The following is a 26,790-nucleotide window of genomic DNA, read 5'->3' on the forward strand; positions in this document are numbered from 1 at the left end:
GGTTTGTGCTAGGGGTTCCTGTACTGTGGGGTTTGTGCTAGGGGGTCTGTACTGTTGTATTAGTGCTAGGGGGCCTGTACTGTGGGGTTTGTGCTAGGGGGATTGTACTGTAGGGTTTGTGCTAGGGGGTCTGTACTGTTGGATTAGTGCGAGGGGGCCTGTACTGTGGGGTTTGTGCTAGGGGGCCTGTACTGTGGGGTTTGTGCTAGGGGGCCTGTACTGTGGGTTTTGTGCTAGGGGGCCTGTACGGTGGGGTTTGTGCTAGGGGGTCTGTTCTGTGGGATTAGTGCTAGGGGGTCTGTACTGTGGGGTTTGTGCTAGGGGGTCTGTACTGTTGAATTAGTGCTAGGGGAGCTGTACTGTGGGGTTTGTGCTAGGGGGCCTGTACTGTGGGGTTTGTGCTAGGGGGCCTGTACTGTTGGATTAGTGCTAGGGGGTCTGTACTGTGGGGTTTGTGCTAGGGGGCCTGTACTGTGGGGTTTGTGCTAGGGGGTCTGTACTGTGGGGTTTGTGCTAGGGGGTCTGTACTGTGGGATTATTGCTAGGGGGCCTGTACTGTGGGGTTTGTGCTAGGGGGCCTGTACTGTGGGGTTTGTGCTAGGGGGCCTGTACTGTGGGGTTTGTGCTAGGGGGCCTGTACTGTTGGATTAGTGCTAGGGGGTCTGTACTGTGGGGTTTGTGCTAGGGGGCCTGTACTGTGGGATTAGTGCTAGGGGGCCTGTACTGTGGGATTAGTGCTAGGGGGCCTGTACTGTGGGATTAGTGCTAGGGGGCCTGTACTGTAGGGTTTGTGCTAGGGGGCCTGTACTGTGGGGCTTGTGCTACGGGGTCTGTACTGTGGGGTTTGTGCTAGGGGTTTTTTTGCTAGGGGGCCTGTACTGTGGGGTTTGTGCTAGGGGGCCTGTACTGTGGGATTAGTGCTAGGGGGCCTGTACTGTGGGGTTTGTGCTAGGGGGTCTGTACTGTGGGGTTTTGCTAGGGAGTCTGTACTGTGGGGTTTGTGCTAGAGGGCCTGTACTGTGGGGTTTGTGCTAGGGGGCCATTACTGTGGGTTTTGTGCTGGGGGGGGTCTATACTGTTGGAATAGTGCTAGGGGGCCTGTACTGTGGGGTTTGTGCTAGGGGGCCTGTACTGTGGGGTTTGTGCTAGGGGGCCTGTACTGTTGGGTTTGTGCTAGGGGGCCTGTACTGTCGGATTAGTGCTAGGGGGTCTGTACTGTGGGGTTTGTGCTAGGGGGCCTGTACTGTGGGGTTTGTGCTAGGGGGCCTGTACTGTGGGGTTTTTGCTAGGAGGCCTGTACTGTGGGGTTTGTGCTAGGGGGCCTGTACTGTGGGTTTGTGCTAGGGGGCCTGTACTGTGGGATTAGTGCTAGGGGGCCTGTACTGTGGGATTAGGGCTAGGGGGCCTGTACTGTGGAGTTTGTGCTAGGGGGTCTGTACTGCAGCGTTTGTGCTAGGGGCCTGTACTGCAGGGTTTGTGCTAGGGGGCCTGTACTTTGGGGTTTGTGCTAGGGGGCCTGTACTGTGGGGTTTTTGCTAGTGGGCCTGTACTGTGGGGTTTTTGCTAGGGTGCCTGTACTGTGGGGTTTGTGCTAGGGGGCCTGTACTGTGGGGTTTGTGCTAGGGGGCCTGTACTGTGGGGTTTGTGCTAGGGAGCCTGTACTGTGGGGTTTTTGCTAGGGGGCCTGTACTGTGGGGTTTGTGCTAGGGGGCCTGTACTGTGGGGTTTGTGCTAGGGGGCCTGTACTGTGGGGTTTTTGCTAGGGGGCCTGTACTGTGGGGTTTGTGCTAGGGGGTTTGTGCGGGGTTTGTGCTTGAGGGGTTTGTGCTGGGGGGGTCTGTACTGTGGGGTTTGTGCCACTCTCAGTCAGTCTATCCTATAATAGGGTGTCTCTCCCAGTATATCCCATAATAGGGCCCCTGCTCCCTATTATGGGATATACTAGTACTGATGGACCCCTTAATATGTGATATATTGGGAGAATTTGTTCACACAAGCAAAATACAGGGGACAAAATTGGTGGAGTCTATAAGGGGTGGGGCTTCTGAGAAATGGGAGGGGTCAAAATGGAAGGGTGAGGTCTTGCGCCCCGCCATCTTAAAACTTCACCAGCCGCCACTGGTTTCCACTAGTGCGACTCCAAAGTTTTCAAAGTCGCTGATTTTCAAAGTAGCAGAGATTGGAATGGGTGCCATTGAAATCAATAAGCTGTGGCTTGTCATGCAACTTTGTGTGTTCAAAGTCGCATGGCAAGTCTCACTAGTTGAAACAGAGCCTTAGCCTATGTTTCCACTATTGCGACCCCAAAGTCGCATGATTTAGAGTGCGGCTTTGATCCAACTTTACACTCTCTGGATCAAAGTTGTGCAGGTACCTTGGCTGTGACTTTTCATGCAACTTTGTGTGTTCAAAGTCGCAAGGCAAGTCGCACTAATGGAAATGTAGACGTGTAGTGTGGTTGCCTGTACTATGATCATTGTATATTGTGAGCTGAGACCCCAAGCACTTCCAGCTACACTGACAGGCCCCCCCCCCCCCCCCCCCGTGTCCACCTCCCTTCTTTTATGGTAGTCTCCATTCACAGCCCAGCACAGCTATACTGTATGTGGGCACTGTAAAATATATTTGAAAGCATTTGTACTTGACAATATTTATTCTCAGCTGGCAAAAACTTCTGCACAGTATTGTACATAGTAAAATTTTGAAAGTAAGACATTACTTTTATTAATTAGAACACTTCACATATTTTGAATAAACATATTAATAATACAAACAAGTTCAATGTGTAAAAAATAGCAGCCAGATGTTTGGCCACTCAGACTGAGCGCCAGAGATTCTGTGTGTAGATGGGACAATTTTCAAGAATGGTAAAGACAACTATCACTGCAGGCCTCCACTGATGGGGTCTTTATCATGGCAGAGTGGCTAGATGACAATGGAAGCCTCTCCTTATTGCAAAACACATAAAAGTCTATTTTGATTTTTTAAAAAAGCCCCCGAAGGGCTCTTAGACTGCCCGGAAAAAAATTTTTTCCCTGGTTTGAAGAAAGAGAAATTTAGAATTTTTTTGCCTCAAGTGTAAATGTTATATATGTTGGGAAACCAGTCTTGTTCCTCATTACCTACCCAATACCATCCCAGCAGTGAAGCATGGTGGTGGCGGGGCAGTGTCCTGCTGTGGGGTTGTGTGTGTTTTCCAACAGCATTATAGACTGGTCTGGGACAGGTAGACTTTTCAGGGTCCATGGTTTAAGGCTTGGTGAAAATCTCTTCCGCATCTACAGACAGCACTCTGGACCTCAGGCTGGGCTGAATGTTCTCATTCCTTCCAACATGACAATAATCTTAGGCATACAACCTAGACCAACCCAGAGTCCCTAAAGCTGGCCATAGATGGTTTAATCTAATCTTGGTCAGACTCGGTTCAGTAGGTACTTGTCAGTCAGTTCCTTAAACAAAATGCACTTCTTAAATGTAAACATTTTGGCTGCCACATTGGAATCGAAAAAAAAATATACATTTTTCGATTCAACCTATTCAAAATGTATTGATTTGAGCGTTTTGAAGAAAAACAAATTGTGAAATTCAAAGAAAATTTGAAAAAATACATAAAATGAATTCCGAATATGGATACTGGATACGAATCCTGATCACGAATTGAAGGAGTCAACTGAATTTAACTAAAACAAATTAACTAGATTAACAAATGGAAAAGAAATGAAGCACATTTTTTCATCATGCACACGTCTATATACAACATCCTGAAAGGCAAATTAATGAAGTTATGACAAAACTGCACTAAAATAGAGGATTTCATGACTCAAGCAGAATCAATGGGAAGATTTATGGACAGAGGATACACCCACAGATTCATACAAGACCAAATTGAGCAGGTGGCTAGAGTGGAGAGGAATGGAGAGGAATTCAATGGTATACGAAAATAAAATAAAAGCAGCACATAAAATACAAGAGAATCCAGCACTCATTTTAGACTATAATATCAAACACAAGCAAGTAGAAAAAGTTAAATAAATGACATTGGCACATTCTTAAGGCAGATAAACATCTACAGAGTATACTATCTGGGAAACTTAGTTTTGTGTATAAGAGAGTCCCCACACTAAGAGACAAAATTGTCAAAAATGTGATTGAACCACCGCCCAAAAGAGAATTCACCTTTTTCACGGGGAACGGGTTTTACCTATGAAAGCATTGGTATGCATGCAAAATACAAATAAACCTAACATCAAACAAATGGGATTTACAGTCATAAACACAGGACACACCTACCAGATAAAAGACTTTATTAGCCACAGTACTGAAGAAGTAGTATATTGTATATCCTAGAATGTACTTGTAAATTACAATATGCTGGCCAAACCACAAGAGCCTTGAATACTAGAATCCAAGAGCACATACAGAATATTAGAAAGAGATACCATAAACACAGCGTATCCAAACATTTCGCACTGTTACATAACAAGGATCTAGCTAATTTAATTCTGGGATATATAAAAATATAATAAATCATGGAGAGGGAGTCATAAAGTCAGAACACTCAGCTAAAAGGAATCAAGGTGGATACATACTCTTAAGACATTGGTTCCTGATGGCTTGAATGTAGAATTCAATATGAATTGTATTATTAGTAATTTTTGAGTGTGGCCTTTTAAGGTTAATTTATATTGTACTATTTTACCCTTGTTATTTTAATATTTTTTTTCCTAATTTTATTTTTTTATTATTAATATATTTATAATTATTATTTATTTATTTTTTTTTGGTTCTACATATACTGGAGATACACAGAGCCCCATCCAACAATAACTGATAAACTGACTGTACGTATTATATCTACTAATAATCATATTACTAACACCTATTTAAAAGGGGCATTAACATATGATGTCGGGGAATTGAAGTGGCGATATCTGGATGATGCCAGACTGGGGTAATTATTGTGTTTTTTTTTTAATTCATGAAAGTGGAAAGTGTTTTTTTTTTTTCCAAATAAATTGTGTTTGAAAAATTGCTGCGCAAATACTGTGTGACATAAAATAAAAAGTTGGAACGACTGCCATTTTATTCCCTAGGGTCTTTGCTAAATATATACAGTATATATATATATGTGTGTGCGTGTGTATATATATATATATATATATATATATATATATATATATATATATATAATATTTGAGGGTTCTGAGGAATTTTCTAACAAGAAAAAAATATGATTTTTACATATAGAGAAGAGAAGGAAGAAGCAGAATTGGCTTGGGTGGCAAGTTAAGATCATGCTGTATATCTGAGTATAGGACAACTGAGTGTAATTATAGATTTTGGACACATGAAAGAGGTTATTATGTCTGAAGTAAAGTTTTATTTTGTGAACCCAAGACATCACTCCCGCACTGGGGGACACATGCAACCTTTCCTTTTTTACTGTAAATTCGCCAATCTGAGTTAATATTTAAATCATTTTTTTAATGCAGTTATGTGTGCCTGAATGGATGAATCCACAACAAAATGGCCACCAAGGAGTACTACCATAGTTCTCTAGCACACGGACTACGGCTCTAGGTGACAATAAAAATTGCCTGACATGTATAGACTATGACGGCTCCAACAAAATGGCAGCTGACACCTTTCTTGTTAGTACACAACCAATCATGCCCCCCTGATGAAGTCACGTGTAGAGTATCCCAGACCGGAAGTGATGTCAAGTACTAATACATGCCATACATGATTATACAGATTGTTTCTATGCACTTTAATTACTTGTTAAATGTAAGAGTGTTTTTAACTTAATAAATTGGTGTTACTTTACAATACTACACTATGGGAGGCATTCTGTGCTTTATCCCAACATGCTGATGAGCAGAAACATTGGCACCTTAAAGGGTCCAGCACCTTATTATTGAACAAGCAAACCTGGGTGGATTGGGAGAATATTGGTATTTCCTGGATGACCATACCATCTACCATGTTTCACCTTAAGGCTTTTTTGAATTATAACTAAGTTGGGAGTTATGTGAGCACAGAGGCACTGAGGTGGAAGTGCACTTGTTGGTTGTTCACTAACACATGAGGACTTGCTTATATCAAGGAAGTGGATTGGTGTATATACCACGTCTGAAAAATTTGATTTGTCACATTTATTTGTCTAACATTTATAAGAATCTACTGTGGACTTTATTATCATTTTTTTTACATTAGGTGTTCCGGCCACCAGTACATTTTCCATTACAATATTTTTTCACTTTGTACACCTTATTTATTCACAATCAGGTAGCGCCAGGGTAAATAACTGTTTAATAGTGACAAGGAATTGTTTCAGCCTGCTTTTTAATTGTTTTATCCCATGCCTTTTTACCAGTGCCCAGCCTTGCACTATATCAGACTTTAGAACAGGTCCATACCTACAGAAACAATTACCAGTCTGGCATGTTATGCTCTGGCTTTATATTAACAAATTTGTGTTTGTTTTCTTTTTTGCTTGAAACGTAAGAGATTACTATACTGGATCTCTGGTATAATAAGTCTCTGACACAGGGACTTGTTTGTTGTAATTCCAGGTTTCAGGTTGTATCCAAGAATTGTGGCTATTCCAGACTTATATGGCATCATTAATTTGTCTTTTATGTGACAGGGAACAACCTCACCCTGCAGACATTTTTTTTCAGCCTCTGCTCTTTTCATTTGTAATATATGAACTTCGTGTTGCATTCGCTTCCTTCCAAACTTCTCTACATGTTTCCAGAAGGAATTGTTGAAATAGATATACAATTGCCAGTCAAGGCTGTTCCATCTTTTCACTTTCTCTTGTGTTTCCAAAGTGAGGGCTTTCTTGGTGGTATTACTTCTCCTATTCAGTGGAAAGGACAAGACATCATCAAATGACCAACAAAGGGCATCCTTCAAAAGAATAAGAGACTCGTCAAAGTATTCCATGATAAGCACTAGATCAAAGATTCTATCTACTGTCCCTTGCACTGACTTTGCATTTTTAATGGTGTCAGGTCCATTGGGATCAAATCCTAAATCAAAAGTCATTAAGTTTTTAGCTAAGTGGCGTTCATCCATTTTAACATCATAATATGTAGATGTATTGGTGAGAAAGTCTTCCAGGTTCTTAGCCTTTGCAAATGACCCTATGTCCTTAAAGTAAGAAAAAGACGACTCCATTAGAGAGATTGGGTTCCGCAGGACAGTGAAATAAAAAGTGTCATTTGGCATTACTTTTTGAACCTGTAAAAAAAGACACGAAGCATTAGTTGGTCTTTGTGACATGAAGGAATGGTTTGGTGCTATATATATATATATACGTATATATATATATATATATATATATACAGTATATATATTCACCAAATTAGTGCAATAAATCAAATAATATGATAAAATGGAGTGAAGAAAATGCACAATAGGCGCTTAAAATATGCAGAACTCACTCTGCGCTCAAATTGTACAAGAGATGCAAATTATATATAAAAGAAGAACCCTAAAAGTATGGGTCACAGCTGCTGCTATAATAAAAAATAAATAACAATGGTGTAATAGAAAAATCTAAAAATATAGATAAGCCCACAACACTAGCAGCGCTAATGGGATACAAAATATTATGCTTATACAATACTAAAGTCAATCCTGCAAGAAAGAAATGATGACAAAGTCTCTGGTTTGTTTCTAAACAAAAATCCAGTGAGGATCAGTCCAAATAAAGGGAAGGGTGTGAAGGATCTCTCAATCATCCACCAAAACTCCACCAATCACCGGTGCTCCCCCCTCTCTCTAGACACTCACCAGATGCTAGATCAGAACTCTCCCTTAGACAATGCCCCGATCCTCGGATGATGTAACTCCAATCTCTTAGGATCCAAATTCCATATGACATTTAGTAGCCTTCATAAAGTACTCCATTCATCATATCATGTAAATAAATAGAGTGGGGGCACATAGCGTAATTCCGCAAACACTTTAATGAAATGAAATAAAACACAATTGCCCCTCTCCCCTCCAGGTTCTACTTACAAGAGTAAATTGAAATGAAGGCATTTAGTAAAAGCATGCACACTCTATAAGCCCTGCTGTCGCTGTCCCATATCCACTAGGAACCTGTAGCGTGGCCAAGCGTGACATCAGTAATTGGCGACCACGCACACACACCCTGACGCGTTTCGTCGTAAAGGACTTCCACCGAAATGGACGAACATCGGCCGGGGTGGTTCGCGAACGTCAGCCGCAAATTTTCTCAAATGTCCACGAACCGCAAGTTCACGGCGGGCCCCACTGACTTTAATGGGAGGCGAACTTTAAAAACTTTTAGGTCATATTTGCAGCCACAAAAGACTTACTAGCTGTGCACAAATAGTCCCACCACATGGACAATGTCATAACTGAAGTATTGCAATTGGAAAAGTTTTTTTTTTTTAATAGCAAAAAAATGTTTTGTTTTTTATTCATAAATCAGCCAGAACTGACAGCAGCCGGTAAATACATGTCAAATACATATAGGGTCCATTCACACATCTGTAAAATGGGACTGCATCCATTCCACAATTTGGTGGAACCTTTACAGACCCATTGATTTCCAATTCCAGTCTGAAAAATTAGGCATTCACAGGATAAAGAAGTAAGTGTCGGCCAGTACAGGCCCCAAAAATTAGCCCACATGCGTTTACCTGACAGCTAAGAACGTTGTATTCTGTGGCTGAAGGGACATTAGGCATTCACAGTATACAGAAGTAAGTGTCGGCCATTCCAGGCCCCAAAAATTAGCCCACATGCATTTACCTGACAGCTAAGAGCGTAGTATTCTCTGGCTGAAGGTACATTAGGCATTCACAGGATAAATAAGTAAGTGTCGGCCATAAAAGGCCCCAAAAATTAGCCCACATGAGTTTACCTGTCAGCATAGAACGTTGTATTCTGTGGCTGGAGGTACATTAGGCATTCACAGGATAAAGAAGTAAGTGTCGGCCAGTATAGGATCCAAAAATTTGCCCACATGGGTTTACCTGACAGCTAAGAACGTAGTATTCTGTGGCTGAAAGTTCATTAGGCATTGACAGAAAACATAATTGCCGGCCATGAAAGGCCCCAAAAATTAGGCATTTCTTGGCTCTGAGGAAGGGGTTAGCCCTCGAAACGCGTCAGCCAGCCTAAGCTACAGCAGCTCCGTGCGGTTCTGCCGCATGCCATCCAGCACTACGCAGTGCCTGGCCTCCTTGGAGACGTCTTTACTTATACATTGAATTGTTATGTGTGTATTATGACACTTTGTTTGTGAGTATATTTTATGCATTTTGCTATTTTGATAAATGTTTTTAGTGGTAATGCACTAGGTCGGTGCTCCCCTCTTTTTGTTATCTTTTCTTCAGTTTGTATCGGATACCCTTGGTCCTGAGGTGGCAGCAAGACCTTCAGTCCTACCCATCCATATATTTTTTGGAAACTTGCCTCTTCCTTCCCATTATTGCACTAGAGCGCAGGAGAATTGAACTACATTTTGGTACATTAGGCATTCACAGGATAAAGAAGTAAGTGTCGGCCAGTATAGGCCCCAAAAATTAGCCTACATGGGTTTACCTGACAGCTAAGAACGTAGTATTTGTTGGCTGAAGGTACATTAGGCATTCACAGGATAAATAAGTAAGTGTCGGCCATAAAAGGCCCCAAAAATTAGCCCACATGGGTTTACCTGAAAGCTAAGAATGTAGTATTCTGTGGCTGAAGGCTCATTAGGCATTGAAAGAAAAAATAATTGTCGGCCATGAAAGGCTTCAAAAATTAGGCATTCGATGGACATGAAATGCATTTATGCCGCTGTATTTAGCGAAGACAAGGAACAGGAATTGTTGTGGGTGGATGGCGGTCTGGCAGATATTTGTGGCCTGTCATGAGGAATTTCAATGAAACATGGTCTACTGGTCACATGTGTTGAATTCCTCAGAGATCCATGCCTCATTCATTTTTATAAATGTGAGGTAGTCTACTCTTTCATGAGCTAGGCGAGTGCGCTTATCGGTCACGATCCCCCCTGCTGCTCTGAACGTCCTTTCAGACAGGACACTGGACGGGGGGCAAGCCAACAGTTCCATTGCAAATTGTGCAAGCTCTGGCCAGAGGTCAAGCCTGCCCACCCAGTAGTCCAGGGGTTCATCACTCCTCAGAGCATCCACATCGGCCGTTAACCCGATGTAGTCAGACACCTGTCAGTCTAGGCGTTCCCTGATGCTGGATCCAGAGTACAGCTGTCGAGGGTTCGGCTGAAAGAAGGCTCTCATATCTGAAGTGACCAAGACATCTTCAAACCTCCCTCTTCTTGCAGGCACTGTTGGATTGCTACCCGCAACTGTCTCTCTGTGACTGGAAATTCCTCTGCCAGCGCACGCAAAAGCAGAATGCAGCATTTCTCTCAGCCAGGCCTGGAATTGCTGCATTCTGACCGCCCTCTGTGATGCTGGTAACATTTCCGCCATTTTTTGTTTGTACTGGGGGTCTAAGTATGTTGCCACCCAGTACTGGTCCTTGCCCTTCATGCTTTTTATACGGGGGTCCCCCTTATAACCCTGGAGCAGGAAGGCCCCCGTTCGCACTAAACTGGAAGCGGTGTAGTGGCCTGGCTCCAGCTCATCATCTAGGATAATGTCGTCCTCGTTCTCCTCCTCCCATCCACGGATAACACCAGGGATCCCGGAAAGGTTTAAAGCATGCTCTAGTTGCTCCTCCTCATCTGCCCCGCAATCATCCTCCTCTGACTCCTCTTCAGACTCCTGTTGACTTGTCTCACATGGAGTAGCACACACTGGGAATTCATCCAACATTGCGACTTCCTCATCTTCCTGCTCCTCGATGGCTTGATCAATGACACGACGCAATGCACGCTCCAGAAAGAAGGCGCAAGGTACAATGTCACTGATGGCGCCCTGGCCATGACTGACCAGTTTGGTGATCTCATCGAATGGCTGCAGAAGTCTGAATGCGTCCCACATGAGCAGCCACTGGCGAAGTGAAAGAAACCCAAGCTCCCCAGAACCTGTCCTGCCGCAGAGTTCGTACAGGTAGTCGTTAACTGCACGTTTCTGCTGGAGCAGCCTATCAAGCATATGCAACGTAGAGTTCCATCGCGTCGGGCAGTCACAAATAAGACGCCTGATGGGCAGGTTGTGTCGCCGCTGAATGTCAGCAAGGCGAGCCATGGCTGTGTAAGATCTTCTGAAATGGCCCGAGATTTTCCTGGCCTGCTGCAAGACGTCCTGGACCCCAGGGTATTTGGCAACGAATCGCTGCACGACCAAGTTCAGGACGTGTGCCATGCATGGCACGTGTGTTATTTTGCCCTGTTTCAGCGCGCTCAGCAGATTGGCACCTTTGTCGCACACCACTTTACCAACTGTTAAATTGAGCGGTGTCAGCCACTGATCTGCCTGTTAACGCAAAGCTGAAAGGAGTGCAGGACCAGTGTGGCTCTTGGCTTCCAGGCACAACAGACGCAGCACAGCATGGCAACGTCTCACCTGGCATGTGGAATAGGTTCTGGGCATCTTGGGCAGTGCAGCGGAAGAGACAGTAACAGCGGAAAAGGAGGAGTCAGCCGAGGAGGAGAGGGAGGATGGAGGAGAAGAAGAGGCAGGCGGTACAACCAAATCTACATGGGTGCCACGGGTTACATGCTTGACAGCTGTCAGAAGTTTCACCCAGTGGGCAGTAAAAGTGATATACCTTCCCTGCCCGTGTTTGCTAGACCATGTGTCTGTGGTCAGATGTATCTTGGCACCGACACTGTGTGCTAGAAATATATTCACTTGCAGCTAAACATGGCCATACAGCTCTGGAATGCCCTTCTGAAAGAAATATTTCCTGCCTGGGACCTTCCATTGTGGTGTTCCAATGGCCACAAATTTACGAAAGGCCTCCGAGTCCACCAGTTGATATGGCAGTAGTTGGCGGGCTATCAGTTCCAACAAGCCAGCAGTCAAACGTTGGGCAAGAGGGTTATCAGGCGTCATCATTTTTTTTACGCTCCAACATTTGGGCCACAGAAGCCTGCCTTTTTCCAGAACAACGTGACGACGGCATCATGGAAGGTGGAGTGGAGGACAATTGTGAGGAGAGAGGAGAAGGAGAAGAGGCTGGACGGTGAGAGCCTGGAGTGCGGCTTTGTGGGTTCTGATGGTGTTGCTCCCACTGGGTTCAGTGATGGGAGTTCAGGTGCCTTCTTAAGGCGGTCGTCCCTTGGTGAGTGTTGGGCTTACCGCGACTTATGCATTGACTGCAAAGGCTGCAGATGGCAACACTGTTGTCATCAACAGACACATTAAAAAAATCCCACACTGCGGAGCCATGTGCCGGCGTCCTGGGAGCGCCAGATGTGAGTGTACATGGTTGATGGCTCGTTCCTGATACATTTGCAGTCTGCTTTGTACCTCTTGTGCAATGTAAGTTCCGCCTGCCTCTCCTCCCTATCTACTGGTCCGTCTCTCTCTCTCTGAACTCCCCTCCTCTTCCTCTCTTGTGGCCACCCACGTGACGTCCATAGACACGTCATCATCCACGTCACCTTCCCCACCTAACATTCAAGATCCCGGAGTAGGAAGCAACAGCGGGGACCAACCTCCTTTGGCTGATCTGGGTACTGTCGTCAGACTGCTGAGTGGTGGCTGTTGCTTCCTCCTCTTCCTGATCCGATGCCAAGAATGGCTGCGCATCGCAAATGTCTTGTGATGGATCGGAAAAGAATTCCAGTGACTCAAGCGGAGGGTATATGGTGGTGGTGTTTGTGGTGGTGTCTTTGGGGGTGCACACAGCAGAGAGTGAAGAGGGTGCAGATAGAGAGGATGAGGAGGGTGCAGAAGAGGAAGCCACTCAACCAAGTCTGGTGCGTCCTTTGACGTAATCAAACGCACCTTCTGAAACGTCACACTTTGGCTCCAGCCTACTCCTCCTGCCCTACCCCTACCACCCCTGCGGAAGGGCCTGCCTCTTCCTTTGCCTGTCATTTTTTAAATTACCCTGTGACAAAAGTCTCTAGAGAATCGCAGTATATCTGGAAAAAGGTATATAACACCCCGCTTCAATCTGTGGTATTGGGGGGCCACAGGTTTATCACACCAGTTCTACAAATAATTGGCCAGTAATTGTTGTTACTGTGTGTAGCTGAGTTAACATAGCAAAAGAGGCCACATTTTTGCAGGACTAAAACACACTCTTAGAAAATTATACTCTTAAATAACAACCCACTTCAATATGTGGTATTGTGGGGCCACTGGTCTATCACACCAGTTGTTCAAAAAATTGGCCAGGGAGTTTGGCACTGTGTGTATCAGAGTTAACACAGCAAAAGAGGCAATATTGTTGCAGGACACAAATACACTTATGAAAGTATACTCATATAACACCCTACTTCAATACGTGGTATTGGGGGGCCACTGGTCTATCACACCAGTTGTTCAAAAAATTGGCCAGGGAGTTTGGCACTGTGTGTATCAGAGTTAACACAGCAAAAGAGGCAATATTGTTGCAGGACACAAATACACTTATGAAAGTATACTCAAATGACACCCCACTTCAATATGTGGTATTGGGGGGCCACAGTTTAATCACACCAGTTCTACAAATAATTGGCCAGTAACTGTTGTCACTGTGTGTAGCATGGTTATCGCAGCAAAAGAGGCCAAATTTTTGCAGGACTACAATATACTCTTAGAAAAGTATACTGTTAAATAACAACCCACTTCAATATGTGTCAATATGTGGTATTGGGGGGCTACTGGTCTATCGCACCAGTTATAATACATTAAAAGTGCTTTTGTCACTGTTTGTAGTATTGCTGCAGCAACGCTCAACACACCAGTCACAATGCTGCACAGTGCACAATACAAATCCACTATAATATGCTTTCTATATTTCAAAGTATATTATGCGTTGATTACACCCCTATATAGTGCACTGCACACCTATACCAAATACCAGCCGTTAAAATGACTTTTGTGGACCTTAAAAGAGCGATTTGTGTCACTGGCAATCTCTGTCCCTGATGAACACAGCATACCTGTCCCTAAACTGAAAAGAGACTGGAGACATATACCAAATACCAGCCCTTAAAAGGACTTTTGTGGATCTTAACAGAGCGATTTGTATCACTGGCAATCTCTCCCTGATGAACACAGCATACCTGTCCCTAAACTGAAAAGAGACTGTAGTAGACATATACCAAATACCAGCCCTGAAAAGGACTTTTGTGGATCTTAACAGAGCTATTTGTGTCACTGGCAATCTCTCCCTGATGAACACAGCAGACCTCTCCCTACGCTGACAAAAAGCAGAATGTGAATTGGCCGACAGCTCTGGTCTATTTATAAGGCAGGGGGCATGTCCATGTGCTGAAATGTTTCAATTGGCTGTCCCGTTCCACCTGACAGCTGTGTCATGGGTCAAAGTTCTCCCCAATGTAAACTAATATGGCCGCCGCGAACATCGGCAAAAGTCCGCCTTTTTGAGAATTTCCGAACAAGCAAAATTTGCCGCGAACCGACCACCGGGCGAACCGCAAGGTCATCTCTATACCATTCGTGTAAATCAGTATAATCAGTATAATCTGTACCCACCATTGTTGTTATTGTTATTACCATTATTGGTAATACTCTTTCATCATCATTATATTATCACATTATTGTATTATCATATTATTCCTTTTTATTTTATTATGATAATAATTGGATCACCATCGTTATCTCAATCTGTACTCATAGTAATGTTTAGGTTTGCATTATCCTATGATTACCCATGTTGTTGTGATTATACGTCTTTTAATCCCTCTATTCATATTTCCTATGCCATCATAAGCATTGGTAACACTGTTACATCACTATTATACAAGATGCCTTCCTTCCCCAGTCGCTTATAGCAACTGCTATGCACTTGTCCCAGATGTATTGCCGCTTTTAGGACTCTATTGATGCTTTAATTGACTAACACATGCCCCCTGCAGCCGCCTACATCAGACCTCTCCTGTTCACTTGAAAAAGGAGTGGGCATGCCCCGTCCGGGTTTAGCGCAGACTCTGAAATGCGTTGTAAAGCCATTTCCACCATCTTGAAAATTCCAGTCCTGACGTCAGACGCCTTCCAGCCCCCGCCTCGCGGCCCTCCACCCGCCCGGACACACACAGCCAGCCGGCATGGCTGTCTGCACCTACGGCTCCTCAAGACCCTGAGGACCCCCCGCCATTCCACCTTGGAGCTGCCGCGCTAGAATATATGCAGATACCCTTACTGTAATGTAAGTTACTATGTTTTTATCCCTGCAATAAATTATTACCTTGCACTCAGAGGCGCTCTTCCCTCTTCCTCCACCTCCTTCACAAGCACTTGCGTTTTGCCGTATAGCCACGTATAGTCACTTTTGACTTCTACTGGGGGTTCTTATAAAAAAAAAAAAAAATATATATATATATATATATATATATATACACACAGTATATATGGTCTTCAAAAAGTTCCGCTCTATTATATATACACTGCTCAAAGAAATTTAAGGAAAACTTTGAAACACATCAGATTTCAATGGGGAAAAATATAATGCTGGATATCTATACTGATATGGACTGGGTAATGTGTTAGGAACTAAAGGATTCCACATCGCTTGATGGAAATGAAAATTTTTAACCTACAGAGGGCTGAATTCAAAGACATCCCGAAAATCAAAGCGAAAAGATTATGCAGCAGGCTAGTCCATTTTGCTGAAATTTCATTGCAGCAACTCAAAGTACTCAGTAGTTTGTATGGCCCCAACGTGCTTGTATGCATGCCTGACAACATCGGTGCATGCTCCTTTTGAGACGACGGATGGTGTCCTGGGATATTTCCTCCCAGATCTGGACCAGGGCATCACTGAGCTCCTGAACAGACTAAAGTACAACCTGGTTGCGTCAGATGCACCAAAACATAATGTCCCAGAGGTGTTTTATTGGATTTAAGTCAGGTGAGCGTGGGGACCATTCAATGGTATCAATTTCTTCATCCTCCAGGAACTGGCTGCATACTCTTGCCACATGAGGCCAGGCATTGTAGTGCACCCGGAGGAACCCAGGAACCCACTGCACCGGCGTAAGGTCTGACAATCGGTCCAAAGATTTCATCCCAATACCTCATGGCAGTCAGGGTGCTATTGTATAGCCTGTGGAGGTCTGTGTGTCCCTCCATGGATATGCCTCCCCAGACCAACATTGACCCACCACCAAACTGGTCATGCTGAACTATGTTACAGGCAGCATAACGTTCTCCACGGCTTCTTCACACCCTTTCACATCTGTAACATGTGCTCAGGGTGAACCTGCTTTGATCTGCAAAAAGCACAGGGCACCAGTGGCGGACTCACCAATTCTGGTGTTCAATGGCAAATGACAATCGAGCTCCACGGTGCCGGGCTGTGAGTACAGGGCCCACTAGAGGACGTTGGGCTCTCAGGTCACCCCCATTAAGTCTGTTTCTGATTGTTTGGTTAGAGACATTTACACCAGTTGCCTGCTGGAGGTAATTTTGTAGGGCTCTGTCAGTACTCATCCTGTCCCACCTTGCACATAGGAGCAGATACCGGTCCTGCTCATGGGTTAAGGACCTTCTTTGGCCCTGTCTATCTCTCCTAGAGTAACTGCCTGTCTCCTGGTTCCTCCCCCATGCTCTTGAGACTGTGCTGGGAGACACAGCAAACCTTCTGGCAATGGCATGTATTGATGTGCCATCCTGGAGGAGTTGGAATGCCTGTGCAACCTCTATAGGGTCCAGGTATCGCCTCATGCTACCAGTAGTGACACTGACCCTAGCCAAATGCAAAACTAGTGAAAACAGTCAGAAAAGATGAGAAGGGAAAAAAAATTCAGTGGCCTTCACCTGTAAAACCATTCTGCTTTGAAGGTCGTCTCATTGTTGCCCATCTAGTGCACCTGCTGTTCATTTCATTAACACCAAAGCAGCTGAAACTGATCAACAACCCCCTCTGCTACTTAACTGACCAGATCAATATCCTAGGAGTTTAATTGACTTGATGGTATACTATGATTAAAAAGTGTTCCTTCAATTTTTTTGAGCAGTGTATTATAGTGTTTAAAAAAGTTTGGAAACTTTTTGAAGAACCCTTTCTATCTATCTATCTATCTATCTATCTATCTATCTATCTATCTATCTATCTATCTATCTATCTATCTATCTATCTATCTATCTATCTATCTATCTATCTATCTATCTATCTATCTATCTATCTATCTATCTATCTATCTATCTACAAGTGCATCTCAAAAAATTAGAATATCATCAAAAAGTTAATTGTTTTCAGAAATTCAATTAAAAATGTGGAACTTATATTTTATATAGATTCATTACACACAGTCTCTCTACTGAACCAAACTGTCCATTTAAACGCTCAGGAAACCTTTACAGGTGTTTTGAATTATTTGGCTGATTGGAGTGTGACCCCATGAGTCTATATTTATTAAACTTTTTCACAATAATTTAATCTTGAGTTTTCACTAGCTGTCACAAGGGATATTTACATTCCTTGCGACAGCAATAAAAGTGAGATTTTTTTTTTCTAAATCAAGAGTGTAAAAAAAATTACTAGTAAAAAACATAAAAATTTGAATGCTATTGTGCAAAGGTGAATGCGCGCATCAGTCCTACATGCACGCAAACAGCAAGGTATTACCACGAACATCCTATCATGGCCAGTAATTCTAGCACTAGACTTAAAAATGTTATTAAACCCAGGGGCCTGCATTCACTGTCTCCCACAGTACACAGAACATGGAAATGCAATTATTTTAGTAAAGACAAACAGCTAAACACCTTTTTTTATCAGCAGTATATAGCAGGGCTTGTGATTGGTGAAGCTTGTAGGAGGAGTTTTAATACTGCATTGAGCTGTCCTATCAGGACCCCTGACCCCTGATCCTCTGTCTGGACATATCTGGACAGTGCTGATTGGCTCTGTGCTGATTGGCCCTGTGCTGATCACATACACCCTCCCAAGAAAAAAAGATAAAAAAAAATCTCTAGCAACACATACCAAACTGAGCATGCCTGCCTCCAAAGGCTCTGTTTTATCCTGAGAGGTTCTGGAGACAATGCAAGAAGGATGATTTGTGCATACAGGATCAAGCAGCCTTTTTACACAATGCAGAGGATTTACCCCTTAGGTTCCACCGTGAGTATAACAAGCATGCTTTATTGCATATACAGACTGATTTTACTGTTGTGGGTTTAGTAACACTTTAAATATAAATTTTAAGTGTTAACTTGTATAGGCTTTTAAAGCATCGCTCATGGATACTAAAGTTTACTTTGTTTGTCGCCATTGCGGCGGCATGCACAATTTTAAAGCATGACATGTTTGGTCTCTATTTACTCAGTGTAACATCATCTTTTATATTTTACAATAAAAATGGATTATGTAATGTTTTTTTTTTTTTTTGCATTAAAATTCAAAAACGGGTATTTTTTCCCAAAAAAAAAAATATACAAACCCGATTCCAAAAAAGTTGGGACACTGTACACATTGTGAATAAAAACTGAATGCAATGATGTGGAAGTTTCAAATTTCAATATTTTATTCAGAATACAACATAGATGACATATCAAATGTTTAAACTGAGAAAATGTATTATTTTAAGGGAAAAATAAGTTAATTTTAAATTTCATGGCATCAACACATCTCAAAAAAGTTGGGACAAGGCCATGTTTACCACTGTGTGGCATCCCTTTTTCATTTTATAACAGTCTGCAAACGTCTGAGGACTGAGGAGACAAGTTGCCCAAGTTTAGGAATAGGAATGTTGTCCCATTCTTGTCTAATACAGGCTTCTAGTTGTTCAACTGTCTTAGGTCTTCTTTGTCGCATCTTCCTCTTTATGATGCGCCAAATGTTTTCTATGGGTGAAAGATCTGGACTGCAGGCTGGCCATTTCAGATTCTTCTTCTACGCAGCCATGATGTTGTAATTGATGCAGTATGTGGTCTGGCATTTTCATGTTGGAAAATGCAAGGTCTTCCCTGCAAGAGACGATGTCTGGATGGGAGCATATGTTGTTCTAGAACTTGGATATACCTTTCAGCATTGATGGTGCCTTTCCAGATGTGTAAGCTGCCCATGCCACACGCACTCATGCAACCCCATACCATCAGAGATGCAGGCTTCTGAACTGAGCGCAGATAACAACCTGGGTTGTCCTTGGCCTCTTTAGTCTGGATGACATGGCGTCCCAGTTTTCTAAAAATAACTTAAAATTTTGATTCATCTGACCACAGAACAGTTTTCCACTTTGCCACAGTCCATTTTAAATGAGCCTTGGCCCAGAGAAAATGCCTGCGCTTCTGGATCATGTTTAGATATGGCTTATTTTTTGGCCTATAGAGTTTTAGCCGGCAACGGCGGATTGTGTTCACCGACAATGTTTTCTGGAAGTATTCCTGAGCCCATGTTGTGTTTTCCATTACAGTAGCATTCCTGTATGTGATGCAGTGCCGTCTAAGGGCCCAAAGATGACGGGCATCCAGTATGGCTTTCCAGCCTTGACGCTTATGCACAGAGAATGTTCCAGATTCTCTGAATCTTTGGATGATATTATGCACAGTAGATGATGATAACTTCAAACTCTTTGCAATTTTTCTCTGAGAAACTCCTTTCTGATATTGCTCCACTATTTTTCGCCGCAGCATTGGGGGAATTGGTGATCCTCTGCCCATCTTAAGTTCTGAGAGACACTGCCACTCTGAGAGGCTCTTTTTATACCCAATCATGTTGCCAATTGACCGAATAAGTTGATAATTGGTCCTCTAGCTGTTCCTTATATGTACATTTAACTTTTCCGGCCTCTTATTGCTACCTGTCCCAACTTTTTTGGAATGTGTATCTCTCATGAAATCCAAAATGAGCCAATATTTGGCATGACATTTCAAAATGTCTGACTTTCAACATTTGATTTGTTATATATATATTATATTGTGAATAAAATATAAGTTTATGAGATTTGTAAATTAGTCCATTCCTTTTTTACTCACAATTTGTACAGTGTCCCAACTTTTTTGGAATTGGGTTTGTATAAAGTTTGGGGGTTCTAAGTAACTTTTTAGAAACTTGTATACAAAAATGTCAGGAAAGCCATGGTCTTCAAGTTGATATACCATGTTAAATTAGAATTGTTAACAATTTTGCTTACTTTCATAGGGAAACTGTAGATACCATTGGGCACACTTGTCCAACTTAAATAAAAAAATACCATTTGGAGTCAAAACTTTCATTTTCCTAGTTTTCCTCTCTCCCATCTGTGTAGAGAGTTTAAATATGACTGTGCAGTCCACTAGACCCTGTGCTCTGGTCATGGTCAACTACACCACTCCTCCTTCTATGCAAAACAAGTCTGTGTGAGAATGTTGGTGCTGAAAAGTTTGGCTGTTACTCTACCAGCAAAGGGCATCACAGTGTGGGGGGTAGGAAGCAAGATTTTCACTTAAAGAAAAAGTTTTTTTATGCATTTTTCTATCAAAGAAAGCCACAAATCATAACATATAGGATTTAAAAGAGATAAAATGGTGTGAGGTTTCAATTGTACATGAAATATATCTCACTTTACTATTTTGCGATTCAAATACCTAAAAATAATGTTTAATAAAATTAGTATTCATAAAATAAATCTTAATAGGAATATTGCACCACAGTAACACACAATATGTACTGCCTTTCACTCACTAGTGTTTATCATCCTCACAGGCAAACTCACAAACTAAATAACAGCAATATACTAAGGAATTTTACTTAATGCAGATGGAAAATACAACCAATGCCCACTCAAGATATTAGACTTTAATATAAAATTGTTCCCTAACCATGGATGTTCTGACAGACCTCAGCCTCCTACCAAAATTATTTATGGATATGTTGCCACCTTGAGGTCATTGTATTAAATGAACTCAATTTTCAGCCTATGCTCCCCCTTATATAATTGTAACTTACTTCCTTTCTCATTGCGGGTTCCTGTATTGTTCCTGCAAGACGCACAATGAGGCTCAGAAAGAAATATTAATTTTGACCTTCAAATACTGCAAATGCTAATATCTACTGTAGGCCAGGCATAGAGGTCTCAGGAAGAGATAAGTCAATATTACAATTGGAGTCAGAATAGGTGATGCAGCCAAAGCCTCAAAGATGCATCTTGGGTAGGCTACATCACAATGCCTTTCCTTTCAGATGATGTCCACTGTCACAGTGCAGGCCTCGAAAGTTCCAGTAAGTAAAGCTCCAGAGAGTAAAGGAAGATGAATGTATCTGCCCTTTTTGAAAAAGGTCACTGTGAGAAGAATGGGGAAGAAAATAAAAATAAGGTATGCATTGAATAAAAAAGCCTGGAATCATCTATAAGTATAATCAGGGAAAGGCTGGATAAAATTAACACAAATAAATCACCATGCCCGGATGGCGTACATCCGAGAGTACTCAAAGAACTCAGTTAAACTATATCTAGACCACTGTTCCTGATCTTTGCTGACAGTATTATGACAGGAAATGTACCAGGGGATTGGAGGAAAGCTAACGTGATAGCGATATTCAAAAAAGAGCAGAGGCATGTCCCGGGAACTTATAGGCCGCTCAGTCTAAGATAGTATGTAAACCTCTGGAGGGGATGATAAGGGACTATATCTTAGAGTTTGCTAAAGACAACAACATCATCAGCAGTAATCAGCACGGGTTTACAAATGGGCGTTCTTGTCAAACCAATCTCTTAACATTCTACGAGGAGGAGAGCTGTGAGCTAGATAGGGGGAGACCAGTGGATGTGGTGTACCTGGATTTCTGTCGGGATTATTGGGGGTTATTAATTAACTAATAGAATAAAAATGATTTTAAAAGCCATGTATATTCAGTCATATAAGATTCTGAACAGGACAGGATCCATCTTGTTCAGGGTGAAACAAAGTTCATATACGTACTTGTTAAACAAAATGTCTCTTACAAGCTTACAAAACAGAATAGAATTTAAACAGAGGTCTTTGTATCTATGTAATCGTAAATAAGATCCCTTTTGACATCTCTATCAGATAAGGACAATTAGCGAGACACCATACTAGTCTAGCCATAATCTTATCTGTATTTAACAATGGACAATACCCCAGTATACTCTAGTTGTATTTTAAAATGAGCTATATATAAGTTTTAAAGATACATCATTATGTGTGAGAAGATATTAGCCATAATTATGTCATTATATTATGTAAGGCATATACATATATATTTAGGAATGTTATACCACATTTTGGGTTTATATTCTTATAGTAGTAATCTTACTTAGAATACATTATTTTTAAGTGTAGGAACATATGTATCTAGTCACTAATTACCTCATTTCAGAGAAGTTTGTGTTTAAGTGTTCAAAGGTATCATAAATACCAATCCTAGACGAGATGTCTGACAGCCCTATGGCATGGTCAAATAAGTAATGGCTATTCACTAGCCAGAGGTCAAAGATCATCAGATAAGGATGTCTTATAATTAGTCTAAATACGCTGAATCTAATGAACGGTACGATACTGCCCTCTATAGACGAAATACCAAATGCAGTTTTGGGATATTTCAGATATTCCCATATAGAAATATTATATTGTACTAAAAATAATTATTATTGAAATGGTTTACCAGATCCAATAATTGCCAGAGAATGATGGAGATACAGATGGACATTTATGTATGTACTGGGAGTCTGGACAAAGTTTTATATGTGTTTTATGATTACTCTTACATATAGAGAAATCATCCTTTAATTTTATTATACCAAGTATTGGGTTAATTATCAAAAGAGGTGTGTCTCTGACCTCACCAGTTTAGGTATAGAATATCCCGACCAATTGGGATAATGTTTCATCCCTCTGGGTTTTACTTATGGTAATTTTTATAGCTCTTTGTTATTACTATATAAAAGACAACCCAGATGAGAGGATCACATTACATTACACTACTGACAACACACCTCACACTTACATCACACACGCTACTACATTCCTCGACAGACTCATCCAGACATACTCCATCTTGTCCATCATTCATCTGAAACTTGAAGGGAAGCCACCATCTTAAGAAAGGCATCCATCTTAGCACTCTGGTAACGACCATTTGAAGCTAGCGGCCATCTTAAGTGTGGTAAATATGCCTTGCTATGTTATTTGATTTTATTCAATATTGTTTATTTCTTTCCTTATATGTTTTATATTGCATATTTAAAGGGTAATAAGATTACAATCCCAGCCGTATAAACCATAGTAGATTTTTCTCTAAATAGCCGATTTTTGTTTTTATACATTTTTATTAATATCAGATTTAGTGCATTATTTGCAATTTTAAGTCTTCCGTTTTGCATGGCTTATTCTCACTCATCTGCAGTGAAGTGACTTTCGGCTATGCATTGCGCAGACCATTGTAGTCTGTTTATATAGAACATTAATTTATGGCTTATACTATACCTGGAGAAATGGTAATCTTACTTTCATTTTGCTTTCACTTTCATTTTGTTTCACTTTCACTTTCATTATTGAGCTAAACATCACATTGCATTGATTGTTTGAAGTTAATATTTTTCTGTAGAGTTGTTTCTTTGTGTCACTTCTTGTTTGATCATATATTGTGATTATATGTCTGGCGAATAAATATTTTATATATATTCCATACTGTAGACTGTACTCACTAAGATTGGTATATGCTTTGAAAAAGAAATTAATCAATTAAAAAGAATTCACGACAAATAGATTTTTGGCATAAGTGGAGATTCTCCTTCCGCACAGATCTTTGCTTATCACCATAAATAGACACTGCTATATTCAGAGCAGTATAAATATTCTGACATAATGAAGTACGAGCGCAGGATATTTATTATTAAATATTCTTACATTTCGTTAAGGCATTTGATACAGTTCCCCACAAGCGCTTAATTTATAAAATAAGGTCTGCAGGCATCGACCACAAGGTTTGCTCTTGGATACGGAACTGGCTAAAAGGGCGTGTCCAAAGGGTGGTAATAAATACCGCATACTCAGACTGGTCTGGGGTGGTAAGTGGGGTCCCCCAAGGCTCAGTCCTGGAACCAACCTTGTTCAATTTATTCATAAACAGCATTGAGGAAGGGATCATTAGTTCTATATCAGTTTTTGCAGATGACACAAAATTGGGCAGGGCAATAACTGCACAGCATTAGGCAGATATCCTACAGAATGACCTGAACAAAATAACAGAGTGGGCAATGACATGGCAAATGAGGTTTAATGTGGAGAAGTGTAAGGTTTTGCACTTGGGGACTAAAAACATAAAAGCACAATATACTTTAGGGGGGGAACCCTTTGGGCAGCTGCCAAAGCTGGCAGAATATTAGCATGCATAAAGAAAGGGATGTATTCCAGAGATAAAACTATAAAACTCTGGTCTGACCGCATCTGGAGTATTCTGTCCAGTTCTGGTCACCAATCCTCAGGAGGGAGGTGTTGGAGCTGGAGAGAGTCCAGAGAAGGGCAACTAAACTAATTAGGGGATTGGAGGACCTTAATTATGAAGAGCGTCTACCATCGCTTAATTTATTCTCCCTGGAGAAGAGACGCCTGAGAGGGGACATGATAGCAATTTATAAATACCTCAATGGTGATCTCAGCATAGAAAAAAAACTATTCAGTTGCAAGGATTGCATGAGGAATCGAGGGCTTACAATGCGATTAGAGGAGAAGCGTTTTAACCTAAGGCAATGCAGGGGGTTCTTTACTGTTAGGGCTACAAGATTGTGGAATTCTCTACCACAAGAGGAAATTTCTGTGGGAAGTATGGCTACTTTCAATAGACTCTTGGACATACATCTTAAGGATCAGAACATTAACGGGTATGAGAGATTATTACGGCCATACACACCTACACAGGTTGAACTGGATGGACTATTGTCTTTATTCAACCTCAACTACTATGTAACTGTGTAACTATAAGTATTTGTAAGTTTAAAAGTCTCTCTCACCTCTGTGAACCTGAAGCGCATATGATGGCACATGATGTTGAAATTTGTATTTCCTTTTTCAGAAAAGCTATCCACATACGAGGCTGAAAATATTTTTGGGTAAAAGAAATACGTAAAGCAAACAGGTAAGGCAAAGGTTAAGTTGTGGAATTCACCGTAGCGCAGAAGGATGTTCATGATGGTGCTGCTGGCTGTTTTGTGGGTCTTCAAAAAAAAGATGTTTCTCTTGGGCTGACAGGACCTTCTTCCTTTATTGAGGTTTGTTCTGTTTTCAGATCTTAAAACATAATGATAGTGTTTTTTTTCTGTGAGTATGCATTTTGATTTGATATTGTAATTTTTACCTAAGCACAAACATGTTACCAAATTGAAAGTCCAAAAAAAAGGTATGTCAGTAAAGGAGAAAGTCAGTACTTCCCTCTCAAAACCCTCTTTCCCTGTCCTTCACCACTAAATACCCCTCCATTCTAACACATTACACGACTTTTCACCTTCTTGTTCCCTGCTGCACTCATTGGTTCCCTATACCAGCCCCTATGTCACCATTGGACACAGTAGTTATGTAGGGGTTGGCGGGAGGAACTACATATCCCTGTGAAGAGCCAGGAGATCAGCAATCCTGAAAGTGTCAATTTCCGAAGAAACTTTAGCTAGGGATTTCTCTTTATTGGAGAGGTATTCAGTGGTGTGGACAGCAGGAGAGGTAAACATTTACTTTATTCTTCACAGGTACATATGTTATATAGACTTTCAGTTTAGTCACAGAATCATTTTCAAGTATACCTGTATTCAAACTGCAGACATTCATATATTTACTGTGTAGCACCCCCCCCCCTTAACCCCCGGCATCAGAGAGGGCTGATATTTCACCTCAAAGTGCAAGCTGCTAGGCATGGTGGACAGTGTAGACAAATGGGTACCAGTCATGTTTAATGCTGAACAAAAATAGGTTTATTGAGAACACAACAAAAATTCAGGGAGAGAAGGATAGGGCACAGGACACTCAAAAACAAGTTGGCAAGCAGACTAGCAGACTCCTCAAAAAAAAAAATGAAAAGGTTGACAGTAGTACAGAAAAAGCGGCCTTTAGGCAGTGCCCAGCGATCTGTACTTTTGTAGTAACAGCTGTGTCCTTTAGCAAAAATAACTCACAGTAATGTGCAGGAATTGTCTGAATAAGGCCATGTTCACAGTATCCCTGGCTCTCCACAGTTCCCTGGTCTATGGCAGAGTGACTTCTGTTACTTCATCTCAGGTCTCCATCCTTTCCTTCATGAAAGCATACAGGTCCTCCATTTTTAGAGCCTGGAGTACATGGCTAGGCCTTAAGCTTCAGGCCTATCCAGCACAGCAAATCCTTAAACACCTACACCAGACCAAAGTCTGGGTAGGATGACCCTGATCACTTGACCTCCAACAATATGTATACTCTCTCCCAGCATGCAACAGTAGAAGAACACTCCTACTGGTTGGCTAAGAGAAGTATGCATATTCATAACCCAGTTTACCTGCAGCTCATCATACTACAGCTACATTGAACTTTGGAGAAAACCCACATGATCATAAAGACTACAAATTAGCCAGGTTACCTACAACCCAGCACAGCTAAATTTACTTGTAGCCCCTCTTTAGGACAGGATGGCTACAACCGTATATATCAACAAGCAGCGAATGAGTTTGCAAACAAGCTTTCACTGATCTCTGCAGGATATGTAAAGCTATTCATGAAATTTCACAGCAGAAACACTGTGGTCATTACC

At 41.8% G+C, this 26,790-nt stretch overlaps 1 protein-coding gene across 1 annotated transcript; it reads right to left on the reverse strand.

Annotated features, from left to right (window-relative positions):
- Positions 1-6,230: 6,230 nt before the first annotated feature.
- On the reverse strand, positions 6,231-25,270 carry LOC309551328 (galactose-3-O-sulfotransferase 2-like). The gene is made up of 2 exons (XM_082251870.1): positions 25,031-25,270; positions 6,231-7,248 (listed from the first exon to the last, which is right to left on the reverse strand). Exons 1-2 carry the CDS (start codon positions 25,205-25,207, stop codon positions 6,466-6,468), a joined length of 960 nt encoding a protein of 319 aa, XP_082107996.1. The 5' UTR covers positions 25,208-25,270; the 3' UTR covers positions 6,231-6,465.
- Positions 25,271-26,790: the final 1,520 nt, after the last annotated feature.

The sequence above is a fragment of the Pelophylax lessonae genome (assembly GCF_965119305.1).
Source record: "Pelophylax lessonae genome assembly, chromosome: 3".
In the NCBI taxonomy this organism is placed as follows: Eukaryota; Metazoa; Chordata; class Amphibia; order Anura; family Ranidae; genus Pelophylax; species Pelophylax lessonae.

Excerpts from the sequence above, each read along its gene's own strand:
- LOC309551328 (XM_082251870.1), bottom strand. The coding sequence starts at position 25,207 with ATGAACATCCTTCTGCGCTACGGTGAATTCCACAACTTAACCTTTGCC. Across the intron at positions 7,249-25,030 it reads TGCGCTTCAGGTTCACAGAG|GTTCAAAAAGTAATGCCAAA; the intron begins GTGAGAGAGACT and ends CTTTTTTTACAG.